The following is a 19,645-nucleotide window of genomic DNA, read 5'->3' as shown; positions in this document are numbered from 1 at the left end:
GGTCTCTCTCCAGTAAGTCTGTGTCTTCATGTGCTATGGAAACTGGTTATTACAAAAGAAAAGCCTTCTGGCTAAGGACATTGACTGCCATCTCATAGATGAACAAACTGCCATTTATTGGCCCAAAGTTCTCGTAACATTTTGGCTTTAATCTCTCTTTACTTCACAGTCCTAGACAAAAGGCAGGTTTCACATCACTGTATGTTATCAATCAGTTGCTGTATGAAAATACTTTTTTGACAGTTCCCATGCTAAGGCTTCAGGTATTTTTCTGAGGGCAGCAGCTAAAACCTTCCTTAATCCCATACATGGTTCAGGGTAAATGAGAAGCCAGGCTTAAGGGAAAAGGTTTGTTTCCACTTGATCTGCGCACCTGCAGCTGTGCTGTGCGAATGCCCATCTCCATTAACAGCCGTGGAAGCCTCAAGTGCCTTGCTGCGATGCAGACACCTCAGGAGCACACAGTGTGCACATCTACACCTCAGATGCATGACACTAGGCAAGAGGAATCCCACTTTGAAGCAAATAAGAAGAAAGACTGGGCAGGTGACTTAACAGAGAGGCCAGGGTCCTGTGGAAGGAAGCACCAGGCAGGCTGCCCAGGCTCACCAGTCAGTTCCACGGGGATGCTGCACAAAAAAACAAACAAACAAACAAAGAACTGCTTTAAGAAGTATCCCAGCGTTCATCCTTTTTTCTGTGGTTAGATGAAAGGTGAGGGTTGTAAAAAAACGTATTCTCTGTATACTCTGTATAACATTAATTTGCCATATGCATGCTATTTTCCTTGCTGTTATCCAGGTACTGGATTTTACTGTATGGTTATTTGCTATTTCTGTAATGAGAAAGCTATGCTTAGGTAAAGAAGCAATTGTAGAAATAATTGAAACAAATCCAGTGAATGACACAAGGAAAATGTAGCATTTTTCTGCTGTAACTTACGTGCTAAATGGTTTGCTTCCATGACTGCAATTAAAATACATAATGATTTCCCATGTCTTCTGTCATAGGCTGAGTACTTCTACGAGTTCCTGTCTCTGCGCTCTTTGGATAAAGGCATAATGGCTGATCCAACTATAAATATCCCTCTGCTCGGAACAGTTCCTCATAAAGCATCAGGTTTGTGCTGTTGGAATTATAAATTTTGTTCCTGTAAAAAATATCCCACAGCCAGTAAAGCCTACATGCCTTATTTTGAACTGACGTTTTGAATTTTATTGCTAAAGAAATGCTTGTCGCAGCGCTTGACACTGAACAGCGTGTGAGTGCCTTGCCTGACTACAGCAGCATGTTTTGCCTGAGCCAAGTCACATGAAGCTTCTGTATGTAGATAAACCAGCAGAAATTTGTGCAAATTTTTTGCATAAAATGAATGTAGGTGAGACTTTATTATTGTTGTGCAACTTTTGGAAAACAAAGATCTTTGATCACGGTAAGGAATAGTTATCCAATTATTCTGTTTCTCAGAGGTTGCAGTCTGTGGGCATTTTGCTTTCAGCTGGTGTCAGCTGCTGCCAATGGGCATTCGGACTCAAAAGCACAAGTTCTGGTTTCGAATCCTAGCATTTGCCACTTTTCCCTTTAACATAAAGGATTGCTCTCTCCATTCACTGTGAGTTGAATGAGTGGTGTTGAAAATGGGTTTGAGTGAAGGGTGATATAATATTCATACCATAATTGCTGCAATTTAATTTATTGCAAGCCCAACAAGTTTGCAAATATAGACATTGACTCTAACCAAGAAGTCAGGAAGATGAAGATCATGTTAAGCATTATTTTCATCGCTGTATAAAGCAGGTGAGAAATGTGGAAGGCTGTGCACTCAGCATCTTCTAATATAAACTAGTTTCTCCTTTAATTTTTAACTATCTAGAAAGGCTAGATCAAAATGACCCGTCTGACTGTGTTTAGTAAAACATCTAATCTACAAATGCAGGGAGGCCAGGGATGAGATCTCCTAGTTCCAGCAGAAGGTCTGGTAACCATCATGGTGGGAGGTCTGATTAAAACCAAGATGAACTTACCCTGTCTGTGGTGCTGGTAGCTCAGTTCCAGGACTAATACGGGTATGTCCACGGTGCTCCCTTATGCAGACAGTGAGCAGTGCACCGCTGTGTTTAAGTCCTGTGTGGCATTATACTGCATCTGGTGTTTAACAGCAATTGATAATCGGTACATGCACAGTATTTCAAGCATGTTCAGTATTTAACAATGAGCCACTGGTGTGAAGGCTTTTTTTTATGCTGCTTGCTATCCAGCCTAAGTTAACTAAGTTGACTTAAATAAATAAATGCTATAAAAAATATTGAAGCAAATTAAATTAGATTTAAATCACTCAGGTTCCTTAGACTCCTTTGAAAATCTTATCCTCAAATCCCGGGATTGCTACCTGGGTTAGGGTTGTTGAACCTAGCCACGTGGTACAATATTGATACATGGTAAAAGGGCTGAAGAAGATGCCTTTCAGTGAGAGTTTAAAGAGCTAAGACTATTCAGCTTAGCCAAAAAAAAGGATGTTTGAGAGAAGCCTTGATTACAGCATGTAGATATCTGTTCAATGAGAAAAGACTGGCTGCTCATTTCACAGTGGGAAACCTACAAAGATCCAGTGGTTCAAACTGGAGTCAGCAAATTCAAAACCAAGTCAGCCTTTATTGTGTTTTTGTGTGCTGAGTTTGGGCACATGGAAAGTTCAAAAATATGGGCACTTGCACTTTGGGGACTGCTGGAGGGTTTCTGACCTGTCCCCTTCAACTTCAGATGCGTGGCTGGCCCTTGCCCTGGGCATTTAAACCTACAGGCTGACATCATTTGCTGTCAAATCTCCAGGCAGACTGGGGGTTTGCTACTGACGCAATGAAATCTAGGAATTGCTGTAGTGCCGTCATTAAATTTCTCCTGTGCCTTCCTCCCCACAGCAATTTGTTCAGCTAAGTCACACACATCCTCATACAAGCACTGAATTATTCCCTGCACTTGAGCTATGAGGAGGTTACTACAGTTTAAGAAGTTCACTGCATTTAAACTGCTTTTTATCCCCTGTAAGAGTTTTTTTTTCTTTCTTTTTCTTTTTCTTACCACATGGTTACATGCCTTTTATAATGGTCTTTTAAAAGATCAGTGTAAAGGCACTTCAGCAATGAAATTGCTTTATAATGAAAACTGCAACAGACTTTTCAGTCCATGGGACTTACCAGAAGCAGAATGGTTTCAGCAATAATTATTCCAAGGTATTATACCAAGGCAGAAAATAACAAAAATTGTCTGATTATTACATGCAACGTTTTTATAACAAGCAATTTAAAACAAACCAAATGTAAGGCTGTTAGCTCTACATCTTGTTCTGAAACCTCAGGCCAGCTTCAGAAGAAATGAATAAACAATTTCTATTAGCTGGATCTAATTTTTAAATGAGCTAGAAACAGCCAATTTTGAAGAAATGACACAATCATTTCATCTGAAGATTATTTGAGATCACTTGTGACCATCACAGTGGAGCATTCCAGAGCTCTGAGGTATCAGGCTTGCTTCCTCATTAAAATACTCCAGACTTACTGGCCTTAATTATTTCCTTGGACTCTTTGTAGTTTAAAAGTGTTTGAATACTTTTCCTGGAAAGGCAGTCTCCAAATATTGCTACACTTAACAAGTTCTGTCATAGTGATGTTCCTCTATTCATTTTAAATACTTGTACCCACAATCTTATTTATTAAGTGCACTGTCTTGCCAGCATATTATGGAGAAAGTTTTGATTAAATAAGCATTTTATTCAAGTATTAATTGCAAGATCCGTAACAGCAAAACATACCTAAAGCAAATTAAAAATAATAATAATAATAAAAAAAGCATGAGATCTTTTTGGAGAAGTTATGTGACAGCCCGTAAATGTGAGGCTCAGAAGTGATCAAGGCAGCTTAGAAAATTACATACAGGCTTCTGGCTCATTTTGATGGCTTTGAAAATAGTATCCTTAGATACCTCCATGAGTAACTGCCCTGTCTGCAGGCAGAAGTATGTTTGCCTTAAGATCACTGTCTGTGCTGCAGACTATTGGGGTTGTGTCAGTAAAGCAACCCAGGCTGGCCTCCTGTGCTGAAGTTGTTCCAGCCCTGCAGGTGTCTGTGCACAAGGTGATTCTAAAGCTTATCTGTAAATACTTATTATCTCTAGTATTTCAATGTATGCTTTTGTAGATATGCATGTAAATATGAATACTGTTGTTATTGTTCTCCTTTAAGTTGTCCAGGTTGGATTTCCTTGTCTTGGCAAGCAAGATGGGGTGGCTGCATTTGAAGTCAATGTGATCATAATGAACTCAGAAGGCAATATCATTCTCCAGACCCCTCAGAACGCCATCTTCTTTAAGACCTGTCAGCAAGGTAATGCTAATGAGGACATGACAAGAACTGTTAGACCAGGTCACCTAACTTTCTTCTTAATTCAGGATAATAATAATTCAGGATAATAATGTGGTCACTCAATGTGTAGCAAAAGCTATAAATTCCAGGCTGTTCTGGCTCTATCCGTAGGTTTTCTGCTCATTTGCATTTGCTGTTCATGTACTATGTGTTTACTAAGCTTTTTCTTACTGTGAACTACATCTCCTTTAGCAGACTGGGTTGGAGGCATTCCTCCTCCTGTTCACAGCTCATCATTTCAAGGATGTCGATAGAAATGGATCATATGAGAAGCAAATGTGAGTAAATGATTTGAAGCATTTGGAGGAGAGTCAGTACTATGGAAAACAAGCTGAGGCTCACATTTTCAGAAATGACACATAATTTTGAGGACTTAGCTTCTGGGATCTGTAGGGGGCCCCTGTTTTCAGTTAACACTCTTTGGTGTCATAGCTCAACATTTCTTTAAATCTGAACTTGTACATCCCAATTGAATCAAAAAAAGCAAAAATCAGAGAATTTTTGCAAAAGTTGGCTTACCTTCCTCTGGAGCTCAAGATGGCAACCTCTTGGTTTGGGCTACAACATTTTTCACCAGCCTCAGCAGCACATTGTGTTGCTGGTCTGATAATTACAAAGTTTATGAGACATTTGAGCCAATAAGAAAATTCCCTCTTCTTTAATTAACGTTTTACTATGTGTGTTGATGATTTGATTTTGTTAGAATTTTTTGCATAGTAAAACATCACTCAGGGAAGGTGATGGAAGCTGGTCCTCAATATTTGCAGTCATCAAACAAGAAACACACACAAGATGCATCGATAGAGGAAGGGCACCGTGAAGCTATTGAAGTGTTTACTTGGAAAGCAGGAAACATGTTTAATCAGCCAATCTATGAACTATAGACAGTATGTAATGAGACTTTCTGCATTCATTTGATACACCATGAACAGCTGTGATTATCACTTTGAACCGAGGCTGTGGAAATTGAAAAAATCCATATCCAAGTTCAGGCAGCTATCCCTTACTGTGTGCAATTGTATCAAATTAACCCGTGGCAGGGCTGACGTACAAAGAGTGATATTTTTATTCTTCTCCTATTAAACCTCCGTTCCCAGTCCTTCACTTTCTTCCCTGAGCTGTTTTCTCTGAGCTAATTGGCTGGAGTGTGGCTTCAAAGAGCAAGCAGCAGGGGCAGGAGCTGTTTATTCTTTGAAAGCTCGCTGCACCTGAATAGCCAGGCTGCTGTCTCCTTTGAAGCCTTGCTGCTGCCAATTAGCCCAGGGAGAGCAGGGGAGGGGGAGAAGAAGTGGGGAGAGGAACAGGAAGAAAAATGGGGGCTGAATGGAAGTAAAATCAACCAGACCTTGTGCACAAAGTTGTTCCCGATGTAAACACAGCACAGAACATTGTCAGCTCAGTCCAAAGATACCGAACTTAATAAGCTTTGGAAATAGTGTTGGGGTAATCTAATAGAGACAGCAGTTGCAGGTCTGCATTGTGGCTTGTCCTGGAAAGGCTCCAAACTCAGTGTCTTAGCAGCATTCATCTGAGCTATGGTTCCCGTGCTTTAGTTATTTTTATTATTATTACTATTCTGATACCAAAAAAATAAATAAATAAATAAATAAAATCAAAATTTAGGAGTATTGCATCATAAAACTCAGGAAAGCTGAGGGCAATCACTGACCCTGAGCCAGCAGAGAGGCACAAAGATGGTTTTACAAACGGCAGAGGTGGGCAGAGGAGGAGACATCTCACACCAGCTCATACTGGGGTAACTCCCATTGCTGCCCTCTGTCCAATGAGGTGGACACCACAGCATTTTGGGACAGATACTGAGAAGGACAAGGATGTTCCTACCGGTTTGTATTAGTGTGAGGGTGAGTTTCCTCCCTCTGAAAGCTGCCATTTGTGGTGAGGAGCTCAGATTCCTCCTGCCTGGGCCCCAAGTCACTGTTTCCAGTCTTTCGTGGCCAACCAGAGGGGCCCCCACCAGAGGAAGTGAGCAGAGCGAGGCAGCAATTTTGTGGGAGAGGAGAGGCTTTGTTGTGGCTAAGAGGTGACCGCACAAAAAATTGTGTTTTCCTATTTTTCTGTTTGAAATGGTATGTATTTAAGCATGCATTCTCTGTAATGAATAGCAGCTCCGCATTTGGTTACAGAGAGAGAAACATTTCCAGAAAAAGAGTCCTAGCGTATACTGTTAGAACAAATAAGATTAAAAAGCCTTTACTATTATTAATACTGCTGCAAACAGATTTACTTTTAAAGTAACACTTCTTCCCCCACCCCCATCCATCTATGGCCTTAGATGGAAGAGTATTTTAAAATTAAGAGTATGTTAAAATTACCCCTTTTATCCTCTCTCCTTTCTGTCTGTGTGACAGCTGCACATAGCATCCAGCCACCTGACTGATACATCAGATGTTCTTACCTTCTGTTTAGTCTCGGGGATCCCCTTCATAATTCCAGTGAAGAGAGCGGTATTACCGGAGTGCGGCAGAAAGCAATACTGCTCATAGCCATAGCTGATCGATGTGTCACCTGACAGATGTTAGAAGGGGGCAGGATAATTCTAATTTATTTAAGTCCAGGGTTATGTTTTCCTTTGTGTTAAATAAGAGTTACATTTTTAAGAATCTTTCTGGGCTGCAAGTGCACATTGCCGGCTCATGTCGAGCTTCTCTTTAACCAACACCCCCAGATCCTTCTCCTCAGGGCTGCTCTCAATCCATTTTCCTCCCAGCCTGTGTCTGTGCTTGGGATTGCCCTGGCCCAGGTGCATGGCCTTGCACTTGGCCTTGTTGAACCTCATGAAGTTGCACAGGCCCTCCTCTCAGGCCTGCCCAGGTCCCTCTGGATGGTTCTCTTCCCTCCAGCATGTTGACCACACCACACAGCTTGGTGGCATTGGCAAACTTGCTGACCCTCAGCACGTTTGCCAAGGGTGCACTTGATCCCACTGTCCATGTCACTGACAAAGATGTTAAACAGTTAACGATGATGTTGGAAGGTGTCACCAGCTACATATGTTTACAGCACTGATAGACCAAAGGATTAAAAAGGCATGATGCCAAAATTACAGCCAACTGCTGTCTAATGGGTGATCTTTGAGCTTGGGTTGAATAGGTTGCAGTTTCTGAGTGAAGATCTACCTTACCTCAGAATTTTTTGAACCTGATCATTCGGAGCGTCATGCAGTATTGCATCCAAAGGAGAAGGTCATGCCTACTCTGCTAGAGCTGCCTCATGGCCCTGGTTCCACTGATCACAAGTGATGTTTCATTTTCTAATGGGAGTCGGCAGCCTCTCCTGCCTTCCTTCTTGTCCGTGGGAGATCTGTGAGGGCATTTTTGAGGAATTGCTTTTCTGCCTGGCAGTTGTGTTTTTGTGGGGTTCCAATGGGTTCATTCTGCCTCTTGTTTGATGGACTCCAGTGTTTTGAGGATGGTGATGATACCCAGATGTATTTCTCTTCCTTGTGTAATCCAGCCAGTGTTGCTAAATGCTTTAACCAGTGTTTGATCAATAGTGGAGATGTGAATAAGAGTTGGATGATGATACAGGATCACTCTGCAGGAATGCTTTCATCTTTCTTTCTGGCCTTCTTTCATCTAGCCGTGAAGCTGACTCTTTCATTTGAAGACAGATTTCATCACTTTGCCACCTTAGGAGCAACAGATGTAGTAATTAATGCAATGCAAGTTGAAGTGCAGTCAACTTCAGGCTGCAGAATTTGAGACCAGCCTGGCCCCGCATGCTAAGGGGGGTCTGACCAATAATGCAGGTCCTGCAGCAGCTGCCTGCTTCTTTCCACGTGGAGAAAATGGGGCTGGGTCGTGCAGAGCACCCACATCGCTCTTTCACTTGCAGAACAGCAGAGAGATAGATGTGCATGATCTGCCAATGAGCACATCATGCATTTGTCTGCACACCTGATCAAACCTGTATTTGTAGATGAACACAAACGGAACAGCTTCTATTGAGGAAAGGTGAATCTCCACTTTGGCCAGCATTTGCCTGCCTGTCAGCAAATATTCTTATTGTTATATCAAAGGTGTATATTGGTACTAGTGAAAGTTGAGTGACAGCTGAAGTGTGAAATATCCAACTAAGATTGTCGTTATATTTTATGAAGCGGAGTGTCCAGGAGGATGCAGAAATGGAGGGTTTTGCAACGAGAGACATGTCTGTGAATGTCCGGATGGATTTTATGGGCCTCACTGCGAGAAAGGTAACTTAAAAAAGAATTCTCAACTCTCTTTACAATAATCTCAACAAAACTGTAGCTACTGCATTGTAGACACCCCTAAAGATATGAATGGCCTATTCTGAAGTTTTCATATATTTTGAGTCCACATATCTAAGTGAATTACTGTTATGATCCATGTTCTAATGGAAACATTAACTGCTCAGGAAAAAAAAAAAATAAAAATAATAATAAAAAAAAATGTTTTCTTGCTAAGGGATTGTTTTTAACAAAAGCTGACACAATTGTTAAGGGGTCCTTAATCACAGAGAATCCATCTGGCAAAAAGATTAAATAAAATTCTTCTGCTAATAAGGACTCGCTGGAAAACAAAGCACAGGACTTTTGTTCTGCATTGATTTATTTGGAGATAAGATCTAATTTGGAGGCAGACCGACAATGAAGATAGGGAGATGAAGGAAAGAGTCTCCTTTTTCCTTCTGTTAGGGACTAATGGCCCCAAGTAACATTTCCAAGAGTGAGGGGCCAGGACATTGGTGTGACTTGGTGAGGAAAGTAGCTCTTCTTTCTGTGTCTTCTTTCCTCCTCCGCCAGTGGGAGACCCTCGCCAGGGTGGCCTGAGATGTAGCAACCCCCCCTGTGGGCATCCTACTTCGATGTCATTCCCCACTCAGCTCGCAGATGCTCTGGCTGCATCCGAAATATTAAATACAAAGGGTCAGGGACTGTTCTCTGGCCTGGAGGCCAACTGGCATGACACAGTTTGTATTTGTGTGTTTAATAAACTCTCCTAGCTTCCAAAGCAAAAACCTCCAAACTCCTGGCTGGGAGGGACCTGTGGCTGCTGCTCGCCCCAGGGCTGTGCCCGGGCAGCCAGGGACAAAGCACCAACAATTTCACAAGATGGATGATCCTGTGCCCCCAGTTGTCCCCACGTCCAGGCACTTTTGAACTCTCTTGTATGGACACAGCCTCGCAGCATGTACCAATTGTGGGCAACCACGAAATGAAACATTGCTCCCTGACATGCCTCCCTGGAAGAGCCTTGTGGGGTGGCCACAACTGCAGAGGAGTCTTGGGAGAGCGCAGGGGCTCTGGAAAAAATTCAGGGGGAGCATGCAGGACAGTCTGGCCAACACGCTAGATGCTCCCCTCTCCTAAATTAGGTAGCAGTGCTTATGCACACGTATGGAGTGGCAGGAGGGAGGGTTCCCAGGATCCTGCCTGGGAACCCCACTAAATTGCTGACACCCCTGAGCATATCCCCTAGAGAAATAGTCCTGTCTGCAGTCACACCAGTGATGATTCTCCTTTTCTTCCTGCTCTTCAGCGCTGTGTGCTCCTCGCTGCATGAATGGTGGGCTCTGCATCACCCCTGGCTTGTGCATCTGCCCCCCTGGCTTCTACGGCATCAACTGCGACAAAGGTAACTGCAGCCAAACCCCTGGGTGCCGCCTCCTGTGGCCACTTGTTCTGCTCCATGCTAATTTCCCTCTAGGAGAGCCTTTTGGGAAGGCAAGCAAGTGGTGAAGTAAGTTTTACAGGACATGGTTTCGTGATCCTTCCCAAGGCTGGGAGCTGCAGGAAGCACGCAGGGGCACACAACGCTTTTGCAGCTACATGGGCAGGCATCCGTACCCGCCAGCTGAGTGAAGGGTAATTTAGGTAATCTCTTTAGCTGACCCACTGAAAGCCATGGAACCTACCACAAAATTCACTAAGGAAAATAAGTGATCTGTATTTGATCTGTGGTTTCCTGGAGTAGAATTAGTTTTACTAATTACTTAGTACATTAATTTGCTGCATCTAGACACAAAAAAAATAATAAGCAGTCTATTCATTTTTTGTCGTTGCTGCATTGTGGCTCAGGGATAAAAAGGAGCAATCAGTTGTCCAGAACAGTAATTTGGAACACTGCAAGTAACCACATAGAGAAAACCAAGTGGTTTGCTGCAGAAATACCACTGACCTGCTCATGGCGGAGAAGACTGCAGAACACCACATTGCTTTTGTTGTTGCACAACTACATGAAGTAGAGAGCAAATGCAAAAGGTCCTAGCGGTCTCTCCAGCAAAATAATGGAAACATTTCTAGGCCTTGAGGAATGCTTGAACAAACTGCTGGAGTCAAAATCCTTCTGACTTGTATGTGGTTACTTATGAGACCTTTATTGCACTTTGAAAATGTTTCAAAAGTGCACTGCAATGAAATGGTCCCAATGTCCTGAAGGAAGTTTAACTGCGAGATTAATTTGAATCCCAGATGTTTGGTGAAAAGTCATATCCAACGCAATGTAATTTAGCAAGTGAGAGGGTCAGCATTTGTACCTATGTCACCACAAAGCAAAAACTTATAAAGGTTTCTTTCTTGTTAAACCTCAAATCTCCCACGGCATTAATTAAGAGCTGTGGTGAAGTGTCTTCTAGGGGAAGTGACTTCCAGTCCTAGATTGTACTCTTTATACCACACGCAGCCAGTTTCAATAGCAATAATGACTTGATCCTTCAGTGAGCTCCACATGTGAGGATTGATGAAGATGTAACACAACCTGTCCTTGGGAATCTCATTGCTGTATTGTTCATTTGTTTGTCTCTTTCTATGGACTTGTGCGTGTGTGTCCATGTAAAGCATTATAGGAAAATCTGCATTTCAGTCTTTCTTTCTAAACCAGGTGAAAAGGTTTTAATGCAACTTTTTGAAACAGACTCAATGTTTATTTAAGGTGAGCAGCAGCAAAGATTAAAGGCAAGTCAGACTAAGTTCATATTAGTGATTTAGTTCATTCCTGGTTTATTTGTTTCAGCAAACTGTACAACAACCTGTTTCAATGGAGGAACGTGTTTCTATCTGGGAAAATGCATTTGTCCTTCAGGATTTGAAGGAGACCAATGTGAAATCAGTGAGTAGCATCTCCATGTGCTTGCTCTCCCTTACATCAACTTATTCTGTTGTCAGTGTCTAAATCATTGAGCATGACCTGCCTCTGCTGGCTGGGACCCCCAGAGATCCAGGTGCCTCCAAGTGAGATTCTTACTGCTAAATTTGACTCGCTGCTAGACTGACTGCCTCACCCCCTACCTTGTTCTGGTTTCACCAGTAACTGGGCTTGGTAACTACCTTCACGACATAGGTATGCAAGCACTATGCTGTGGCAGACTGATGCGCTGCTGCTCCAAGTCCATGCAGAGCAGCTATTTTCAAAAGTTGCAGCAATTCACACTTGTGCACAGCAGATTAGGTTTAAGCCTGTGCCTCTAAAAGGGCTGCTATAAACTGGGAGTGGATGGGTTTGTGGTAAAGGGAGGACTGAACCGTAAGTGCTGAGAGCTTTCACTTAATGTATTAAGTTGCATTCACATGGCAACTTGAAAATCTGTGTCGCAAACATCAAAAGACTTGCTATTTTCAGAAGTTTAGCATCAAAGCAATTGAAAATATTTTAGCTCATGGCTGATCTAAGTGTACTGTGTAAAGCTGGGGGTGGAGATGTAGCCAGGCTGGAACAGACCTGGGAGGTCAGCTGTCAGACATTTGATCTTGCTAAAAGAAGAGTTTTCTCACAGCTCTGTTAAATTGGATTAATCCTATAGTTCCCCACACTTGAATGGAGTACGAGCATTTGGGTTTTGGGAACATACACCCACATTGTTCGTTCTGGGCTTAAAGCTTCTACCAGGACACTGTGTGTGTAGCTTCCTTACCTTTCTGTTGTATATAATGCCACTGACTTTCAAAGAGCCATCACAGGAGCACAGAGAGCAGCATTTGGTCTGGGATGTGTACGAGGTAATTTCTTTGTATGCATCAGTGAAGACAGGCTCTTCTCACAGCAGCAAAGTGCCTAGCAGCAAAGACTTGGAAACATGGGAATAAACTCCAACATGCTGTCAGCCAATACAAGAAAATACATTAATTATTATGCAAAGAAAGGACGCAGATACCCTAGGACCAACATTTTGCAGAATATTTAAGTGTAGATAAAAGGTAGATGTATGTGAATGTTTCACCATATTTCTATGCATTCATTGCATTTTGCAACTCATTTTTACCTAATCACAATTTGAGCTAAACAGAAGCAGTAAACCTGTATTGCTACAAAATTATTAACAAAGATGGGCCTTTGATATAAATTCAGATCAGATGTCACCAAGAACAACAGGGTGGGTTTCTACTGAATGTAACTTTTTTATACCAAGTTCAAATTTGACACTCGGATGGAATGTCATTTCTTTCTTCCTTCCTCAGAAAGTCAACTGTGTTGATACTTCTCAAATAAGGAGTAAGGCTTGGTTCAAAGTTCAAGGAGTAGGTTTTTTAATGCCAGTGTTGTGTAGATTATTTTATGCCGGTGGGGGAGAATTCTTATAACTGATATTGTAGAATGTATAATGAAGGGCGCTCCATTTAATTGGTCTGTCCCAGGGGCTCTAAAGCTCTTCATTGTTTACTGCTGCTTGGAACAGGTACAATTGACTTTGGCTTCCTGCAAAGGCTTACCTGTGCAAATTAAGTTAATTAAAATACAAGCAGTAAACTAGTTCCTGTACAAAAGAAAGGAAAATGTTCAGGTTCAGAGGATGCTCAGAGATAAACTAGGAATCTTTTGATGAGAGCAAGGAAAGCTCTGCACTTGCTTTGGCTTTTATAAAGCCGGACAGCAATTGTTTGTATGTGATGGATGGCTGCTACCACCTCTGGGCACTGCCCCAACACCAGCACAACAGTAGAGGACTGCAAGAAATGCTAGATGAGGCTTAAAAACATCAGAGGGGAAACACAACTCTTTCTGTTTTCTTAGATCCAGGGCCAGCTACATTCAGTCATGGGGGTCTTGAAATAACAAGGGGAGAAAACTTTTCAACAGGCAGAAAGCCACCTTCAGAAAACTAAGAATTTTTTTTTTCTTTTTTTTTTCCTTCTTCCCAGTGTTGTTTAAAGATTTTGAGTGCTTGTCTGATAGCTGAATTACTCTCCAGGACTCTTTGGAAATTTACTGGGCCCAGCCTACCATACTAGCAAGCATTCACAGTCTTCCAGATTTCTTTTCTAGCTATAGCTGTGCATTGTCTCTAATTATTGTTGCAGTTTGAGAACTGAGAGTTTTATTTTGTTTTGGATTCCTCCTCCATTTGTCACCAACTGTTCTGTTGATTTTCACATCTCAGTTAATAGCAGAGACTTTCCTCCATTCTGTGAAAATATTTTATTCTGAATTTAACTGAGCTGTGCTGAGTCAAATGTTTGCCTAATGCATCCCTGTGGAAGTCTGTGCCTTGACCCACATTCTCCAGATTTACTTCAAGAACTAGGATTCCTGGATTTCCTTAGCATTGCATTGCTCCTTTCAGTCATTACTCCAGATCCAATTGCTTACAAAGTAGAAGGCCAACAGGTCTCCAGAAGTTTTTGCAAGGAAACTGTGCTTTTGCAGAAACTCTCCTTAGCACAGTTTGTTCCTCTGACTGGTTATAAACTTGTTTTGAGGCTATTAAAAAATTATGCACATCAGGAACAAATGTTTCTTTTATATTGACAATGCACACATGCATCACAGAAGTCTGGTGGGGTTGAGAGCCCAGCAGGCACTCGTTGGGGTGTTTAGTTCCCAAGGGGGCAGTCATCGTGAGATGAGTGCATTTCCTGAAGTTTTCAGCACAGCACACCAGCAGCGGAAAGAAGGAGTGCTGGTGCTCAGATTATTATGGGCAAGCCTGTCACTATCCTAAGAAAAAGGAAAAGAGGGGAGGGGAGGGAAGTGCTTTGCTGCCCCAGGTTCCAGCTTTTATTTGCTCACAAACTCAGGTAAATATTAGTGCTAAATCTTAGAGATTTAATTAGGTAAATAACACAGAAAAATCCTAAGAAGGGACTGAAAATCTGGTGATCAGGGACTTCACGTTAAGTGTGAGGAAGGTCCTTGGAGGCTTCTTGGCATGAATCAGGCCCAGCAGAACTTGCATGGGGCTCTGCTCCATCAGTATGGATCTCTTCCATCCTGGGTGAGTCAGTGCCAAGCAAACCATCGTACATAGTCAGACCCAGCTTCTTCCTTTGGCAAAATATGAATGTGAGGGAAAGTAATTTCCGGACCAAAAGCCTTGAAAAATGTCTGCCAATCCTAATTACTGTCACCAAAGATGATCTGCTGTTTGCAAACAGGAAAGAAGGGCACCTTTTTGTAATACGCCTTTAGTTTCTAAGCCGTGGTGTGGAACATTCCTCATGGCACCACCCACAGCATCGTGGTCCTCCACAGTCTCTTTTCACAAGCTTCCAGGCCCAGGTGATCTACTGATTTTCTGCAAGTGGCTGCCATACCTGTCAGTTCCTGAGCTTCCTATTGTTTAAATCTCTCTCCTACACTGCCAGAGGTTCTTCTGGATTCCACACTTTGCAAACACCAAGGGGAACCTCCCCACCCATGGAGGGTGAGGAGAGCAGGAGGTGACACTGGCTGGTGGCATGGGTTACAGCAGAGTCCAAGCAGCTCAAGTCTGGGTGAATACTGCTTGGACACACAGGCTTTGCCATGCTCCCTTCTAGTCCTATTTTCAAAGCAGAAGAAAGCATGTAAATGGGGAGCGAAGACTTGCGCTGGAGTCCTCCTGCCAGATCCACAGTGTAAGATCACACTTACACCAGAGCCCGATGAGTTTTTGGGTACAAAGCAGGCCTCTCAGACAGCCATTAGGAGTACACGGGGACTTTTCTGGGCAAGTAAGTCCCTTGTTTTCGTGCTTTCAATTTCTAGGTAAATGCCATCAGCCCTGTCGCAATGGAGGTAAATGTACCGGTAAGAATAAATGCAAGTGCTCCAAAGGCTACCAAGGAGACCTCTGTTCAAAGCGTAAGTACCACAGCACTCAGTCAGTCCTTGTTGCTGGAGCATCGAGCTCACACAGGACCGCTTCCATGATAGCAGCACTAGCTGCTTGTTATCAAAGTATTTCAGATTAATTGACTTCCTGGACATACAGCATACAACAGGCTCTGGGGAATTATGAAACCAGACACGTTTTTACAAAAGCCTCCCTGAGGTCTGGTCTGCATTCTGGGCTCCTATAAAGCAGCAATGTGTCAGTGTAGCAATAACAGATGTTCCTAGAGAAATGCTTAATGAAACGCTGGGATGTTGCGACATTAAAACCCAATGGGAGCACTCCGCTGGCCGCCCGTGAGCATGGTGCTGAGCCAGTGTCCTGTCCCACCCGTGCCAGCGAGGGTGCGCTGGGCCGCCGGGCTCGCTTCCCCCTGACAGTGGCCAGGCTGGTGCTGCTGCTGCCATGGCGGGGTGAGCTGCCCCCGTGCCTTCTCTGCGGGGACCCCCGCCAACACCAAGGCCTGCAGCATGTTGTTGGTTGCACAGGGGAACCATGTTGCCAAGTCCAACGCGTGTGTCCGCTCTGTTACAGCTGTCTGCGAGCCCAGCTGCGGGCTGTACGGGACCTGCACTGAACCCAACAAGTGCCAGTGCAAGGAAGGCTGGCATGGGAGGCACTGCAATAAAAGTAAGTGAGAACCACCCTCCCGAGTCCATGCCGGGGCTGCTTATAGAAGCCACGCAAAAATGGCGGCTTCCAGAGCACCATCATCAGTAATACCTCACTCCTCTTTTCTCTTCATCTTTGATCCCAACAATAAAACAGAGACTTTCAATTCTCCATAATGCTAACTACTTTTAAAAAACACACTCAGAACTGTTTAAAATTGTTTTACAAAGCTGGCCCTTCCTTTTTTTCTGTATCAGGAGGTCTAGAGCCTGGTGTCAGCCAGGCCTCTAGGTGACCTCATGTATCTTCCATCTGTAGTGCAGGGTGTGTTGAAAGTCCCTCAGTACTCTCCAGTAAAATTAGCTGGCTTTAAAGTGTCAAATAGGCATTTTTATGCATAAAGCTCTGTCAGGTCTTAAAGCCCATTAAAACTTATAAAAATCAAGTGTTCTTTAAAAGCTTGGGGGAAAATTTGCAGGCTTACGCAAAATCTGTGCTTACCATCTTTCATATTTTCTTCTTCTCTTACCCATTCATGTTCCACAGAGTCTGAAATAAATTGTCTCAGAGCAAGGTTGAAGTCCTTAAAATGAATTTCTGTTGTGCTTATTTGATATCTAATGGGGCAACTGATCATCAGCTGCAACATTTCACTGGATTTGAAACAGCACTATAAAATTATTTGAAATACGGTTGGATATATCCAGTAACAAATTCTGACTTAATTTTATATTTGATGTGCAATAGGGCTTTGTAAGCAAATCTTCAAGAGACATTCTGTACATTCTCCCATGAGGGATTAACATTTATCTTAAGCACTGTTGGCAAACTATTCACATTTTATGTATTCAGTAGTAATGATGAAAAACATTGAAATATTTTGCAGCTATAAAATGCACCATCTAGCTGTAAGAAATGTAAATCTTACGTGGCAGCATCAACGGAATGATCTTTTTTATATTAAACACTGTTGATGCCTGTGATGTGTATCATGTTAAAAGGTATCAGAATATATGTAGTTGTTTCAGTAAAATTAGCTAACTGAAATGAATTATGCCATGAAAATTACATTTGGGGAGTCTGTTTTTCTGTTGTTAGCTCGTGGACCTGTATTTAATTATTTATGTCATTCTCTGAAGGAGAAATACCATCAATATAAGTTATGGTTAGAAAAAAGGTTGCATGGAAATCAATATAGACTTCATAAGTTCAATATACACTTTTTCTTCCTGTAATACTCTAGTTATAAAGAACTGAGATAGCAAGTGAAAAAAATGATGTACTAGGATTGAACAGCACCAAAGAAGTAATTGTCTGCAAAACAAAAACAAGATACAGAGCTGCACTGTACCATTAGGAAGATTCAGTAGCTGCACATTATTGCTAGCTCCAAGGTTTTGAAACCTTCATTATGTGGAGTTTGGGCACAGACTTGCTGCGTTTAGCACTGTAAAACTCTCTGTATTCAGCAAAGACACTGAAAATAGCCATTGGGGTAAAATTTACCTCCATTTTAAGTGCCTACGTGGGGCTTGAATAACACATTCAAGACTGTGTGGGATGGCAGTTCACATGGGGATTAACATCAAGTTTAGAAGGACCATCTTAAAAAGTTCATGTTTATATCAAATGAATGGCTGCTCAGTGAAGCTATTTTCTTTTTAAAAAAAGTGGTTAAGAAAACTGAACCTGGGACTCAGGTTTTCATAGTCATTTATACAAGCTTTACAGAGTGAGATGGGTAAGTGACACTATGAACAATGACAACAGGATACTTTGAATTCCATATTGTTTGTTTTTACTTTAAACATAAACCAGCTCTACTAAGCCTGTTTCAGACTACCTTCTTCCCCCTAGGTGGTTATTGTTGCTGCTGTTCTTTCTTTTTGTGTCCTGCTATAAAACAAAGCAAGGCTCACATGCCTAATGCAGGTTGAACCCAGAGGGATGCTCGACCCATAGTGCTCGCTGGGGCTCATGGCTGATGTACACACTGCTGTGGGCTGTGCAGGTGTGAACCTGCAGCAGGGTGACAGCCTGAGAGGGCTGATGGTCTCCGTCTTTTGGGGTTAAGCCTGTCCGACAGCATCCTGTGCTTCCCAGAGCCAGGGAGAGAATGGGGAAGGGACCACATGGGTGTGAGGTGCAGCAGAAGCCTTTCTTCAAGCAGGGGGACCATTTCCACTTGCAATATTAGCAGCACATCATGAGGCTGCCTCTGTGGTTTCTTTTCTCTTGAGCTGGGTAATTTTCCAGGGTACGGAGCCAGCGGTCTGAGCGCCCTGAGGCCGGCCGGCACCAAGCACAGGCAGCACACGCCTTCACCCAAAAAGGCAGAGGAGAGGCACGCTCCACCCGAATCCAATTATATCTGGTGAACTCCAACATCTGAAATGGTTCGTGTTACACAAAGTTCATAGCCTTCATTAACCTTTCATGGATGGGATGTTAAAATGCTGTTCACTACAGTTAAGATTACTGGCTGGAATTTTATTAGCTTCATTATAAACCACTGAGCTGATATTTACTGCTCCTTTTAAGTTTTATAAATACTTCTTTAGCATGATTATATAGGCTTCTTCTTTCAGTGCTTTGGATGGTGTTTTGTACTATACTTTGGTAATGTTTAAACTGCATTTGTTTTTATTATATACCTGCAATATAACATTTTCCAAAAATTAAGTAACAATATTCAAGCAGAAAGCCTCCTAGATGCTAACCTGAATCATTTCAGTGACTGCAGATTTAGCTTGCCTAAGTCAAAGGAAAGTTGCCTTTAACATTTTTGCTATTATGTATTTAGACTTTTCCCTAAGAAAAATAAATAAATGTTACCTAATTTAAAAACGGAACTACTCAATTCAGCATTATTTTTGGCCTTACAGTTTTGCAAAATGTTGTGTATTAAAAATACACTGCGGCAGTGCCATGTAAGCAATATAATATATTTAAAACAAAGTAGAACTATAATGTATGAACTTTTTGCATTGGCTTGAAGCAATATAATATATTGTAAACAAAACAGCTCGTATGTAATAAACTTTTTTATACTGACGGTTATGTATAAAATAAAGATGCTGCTGTAGTTTTTTGAGTACTGCTCTGTGGGGCCTGCTCCAGTCTCATCAGTGCTGGTTTGGGATGATGATTTCCCCAGAGGACTTTCATAAACCAGGCTTGGACTGGTTTCCCCGTCCCTGCTTCCCTGCTGCCGGTGTTGCTGCACCAGTCTCAATGGCAGTGCTGTTGGGTGCTGGCATTGGGTGTTGCGCATCCAGAGGATCCAAGTTTTGGCCTGGTTGTGTCCCTGTTTGAGGCTTTCAAGCAGAGTCCCAGCTGTGGAGATTCAATTTTTACTCTCTCTGTAGGCTTCCTTTCAGGCGCTGCCTTGGAAAGGCAGAAAAGGGGGAAATCGCCTGTTCCTGGTGATGTTTGCTATCCCAGGGTGATGCTCCCATGTCATGGTGTGCGCAGACTCCGTAAGGTCTGGGTGCTCCATCCTGTGACAGTCATGGGCCATTTGTAGTGTGATGTGGACAGAGGGC

General features: G+C 42.5%; 1 protein-coding gene across 1 annotated transcript; it reads left to right on the top strand.

The window, feature by feature from the left end:
* The first annotated feature begins 392 nt into the window (after positions 1–392).
* On the top strand, positions 393–19,191 carry WIF1 (WNT inhibitory factor 1). Its single transcript, XM_035311208.1, has 9 exons — positions 393–542; positions 1,011–1,119; positions 4,239–4,379; positions 8,539–8,634; positions 9,941–10,036; positions 11,414–11,509; positions 15,362–15,457; positions 16,023–16,118; positions 18,357–19,191. Exons 1-9 carry the CDS (start codon positions 393–395, stop codon positions 18,476–18,478), a joined length of 1,002 nt encoding a protein of 333 aa, XP_035167099.1. The 3' UTR covers positions 18,479–19,191.
* Positions 19,192–19,645: the final 454 nt, after the last annotated feature.

Source organism: Oxyura jamaicensis, chromosome 1 (assembly GCF_011077185.1).
Source record: "Oxyura jamaicensis isolate SHBP4307 breed ruddy duck chromosome 1, BPBGC_Ojam_1.0, whole genome shotgun sequence".
Taxonomy (NCBI): Eukaryota; Metazoa; Chordata; class Aves; order Anseriformes; family Anatidae; genus Oxyura; species Oxyura jamaicensis.
Note: the sequence above shows the minus strand (reverse complement) of the source record. Positions and strands in the feature narration are given on the sequence as shown.

Coding starts and splice junctions, on each gene's coding strand:
- WIF1 (XM_035311208.1), top strand. CDS start 393: ATGCCCATCTCCATTAACAGCCGTGGAAGCCTCAAGTGCCTTGCTGCG. Junction 8,635..9,940: donor TGGGCCTCACTGCGAGAAAG/GTAACTTAAAAA, acceptor CCTGCTCTTCAG/CGCTGTGTGCTCCTCGCTGC. Junction 16,119..18,356: donor TGGGAGGCACTGCAATAAAA/GTAAGTGAGAAC, acceptor GTAATTTTCCAG/GGTACGGAGCCAGCGGTCTG.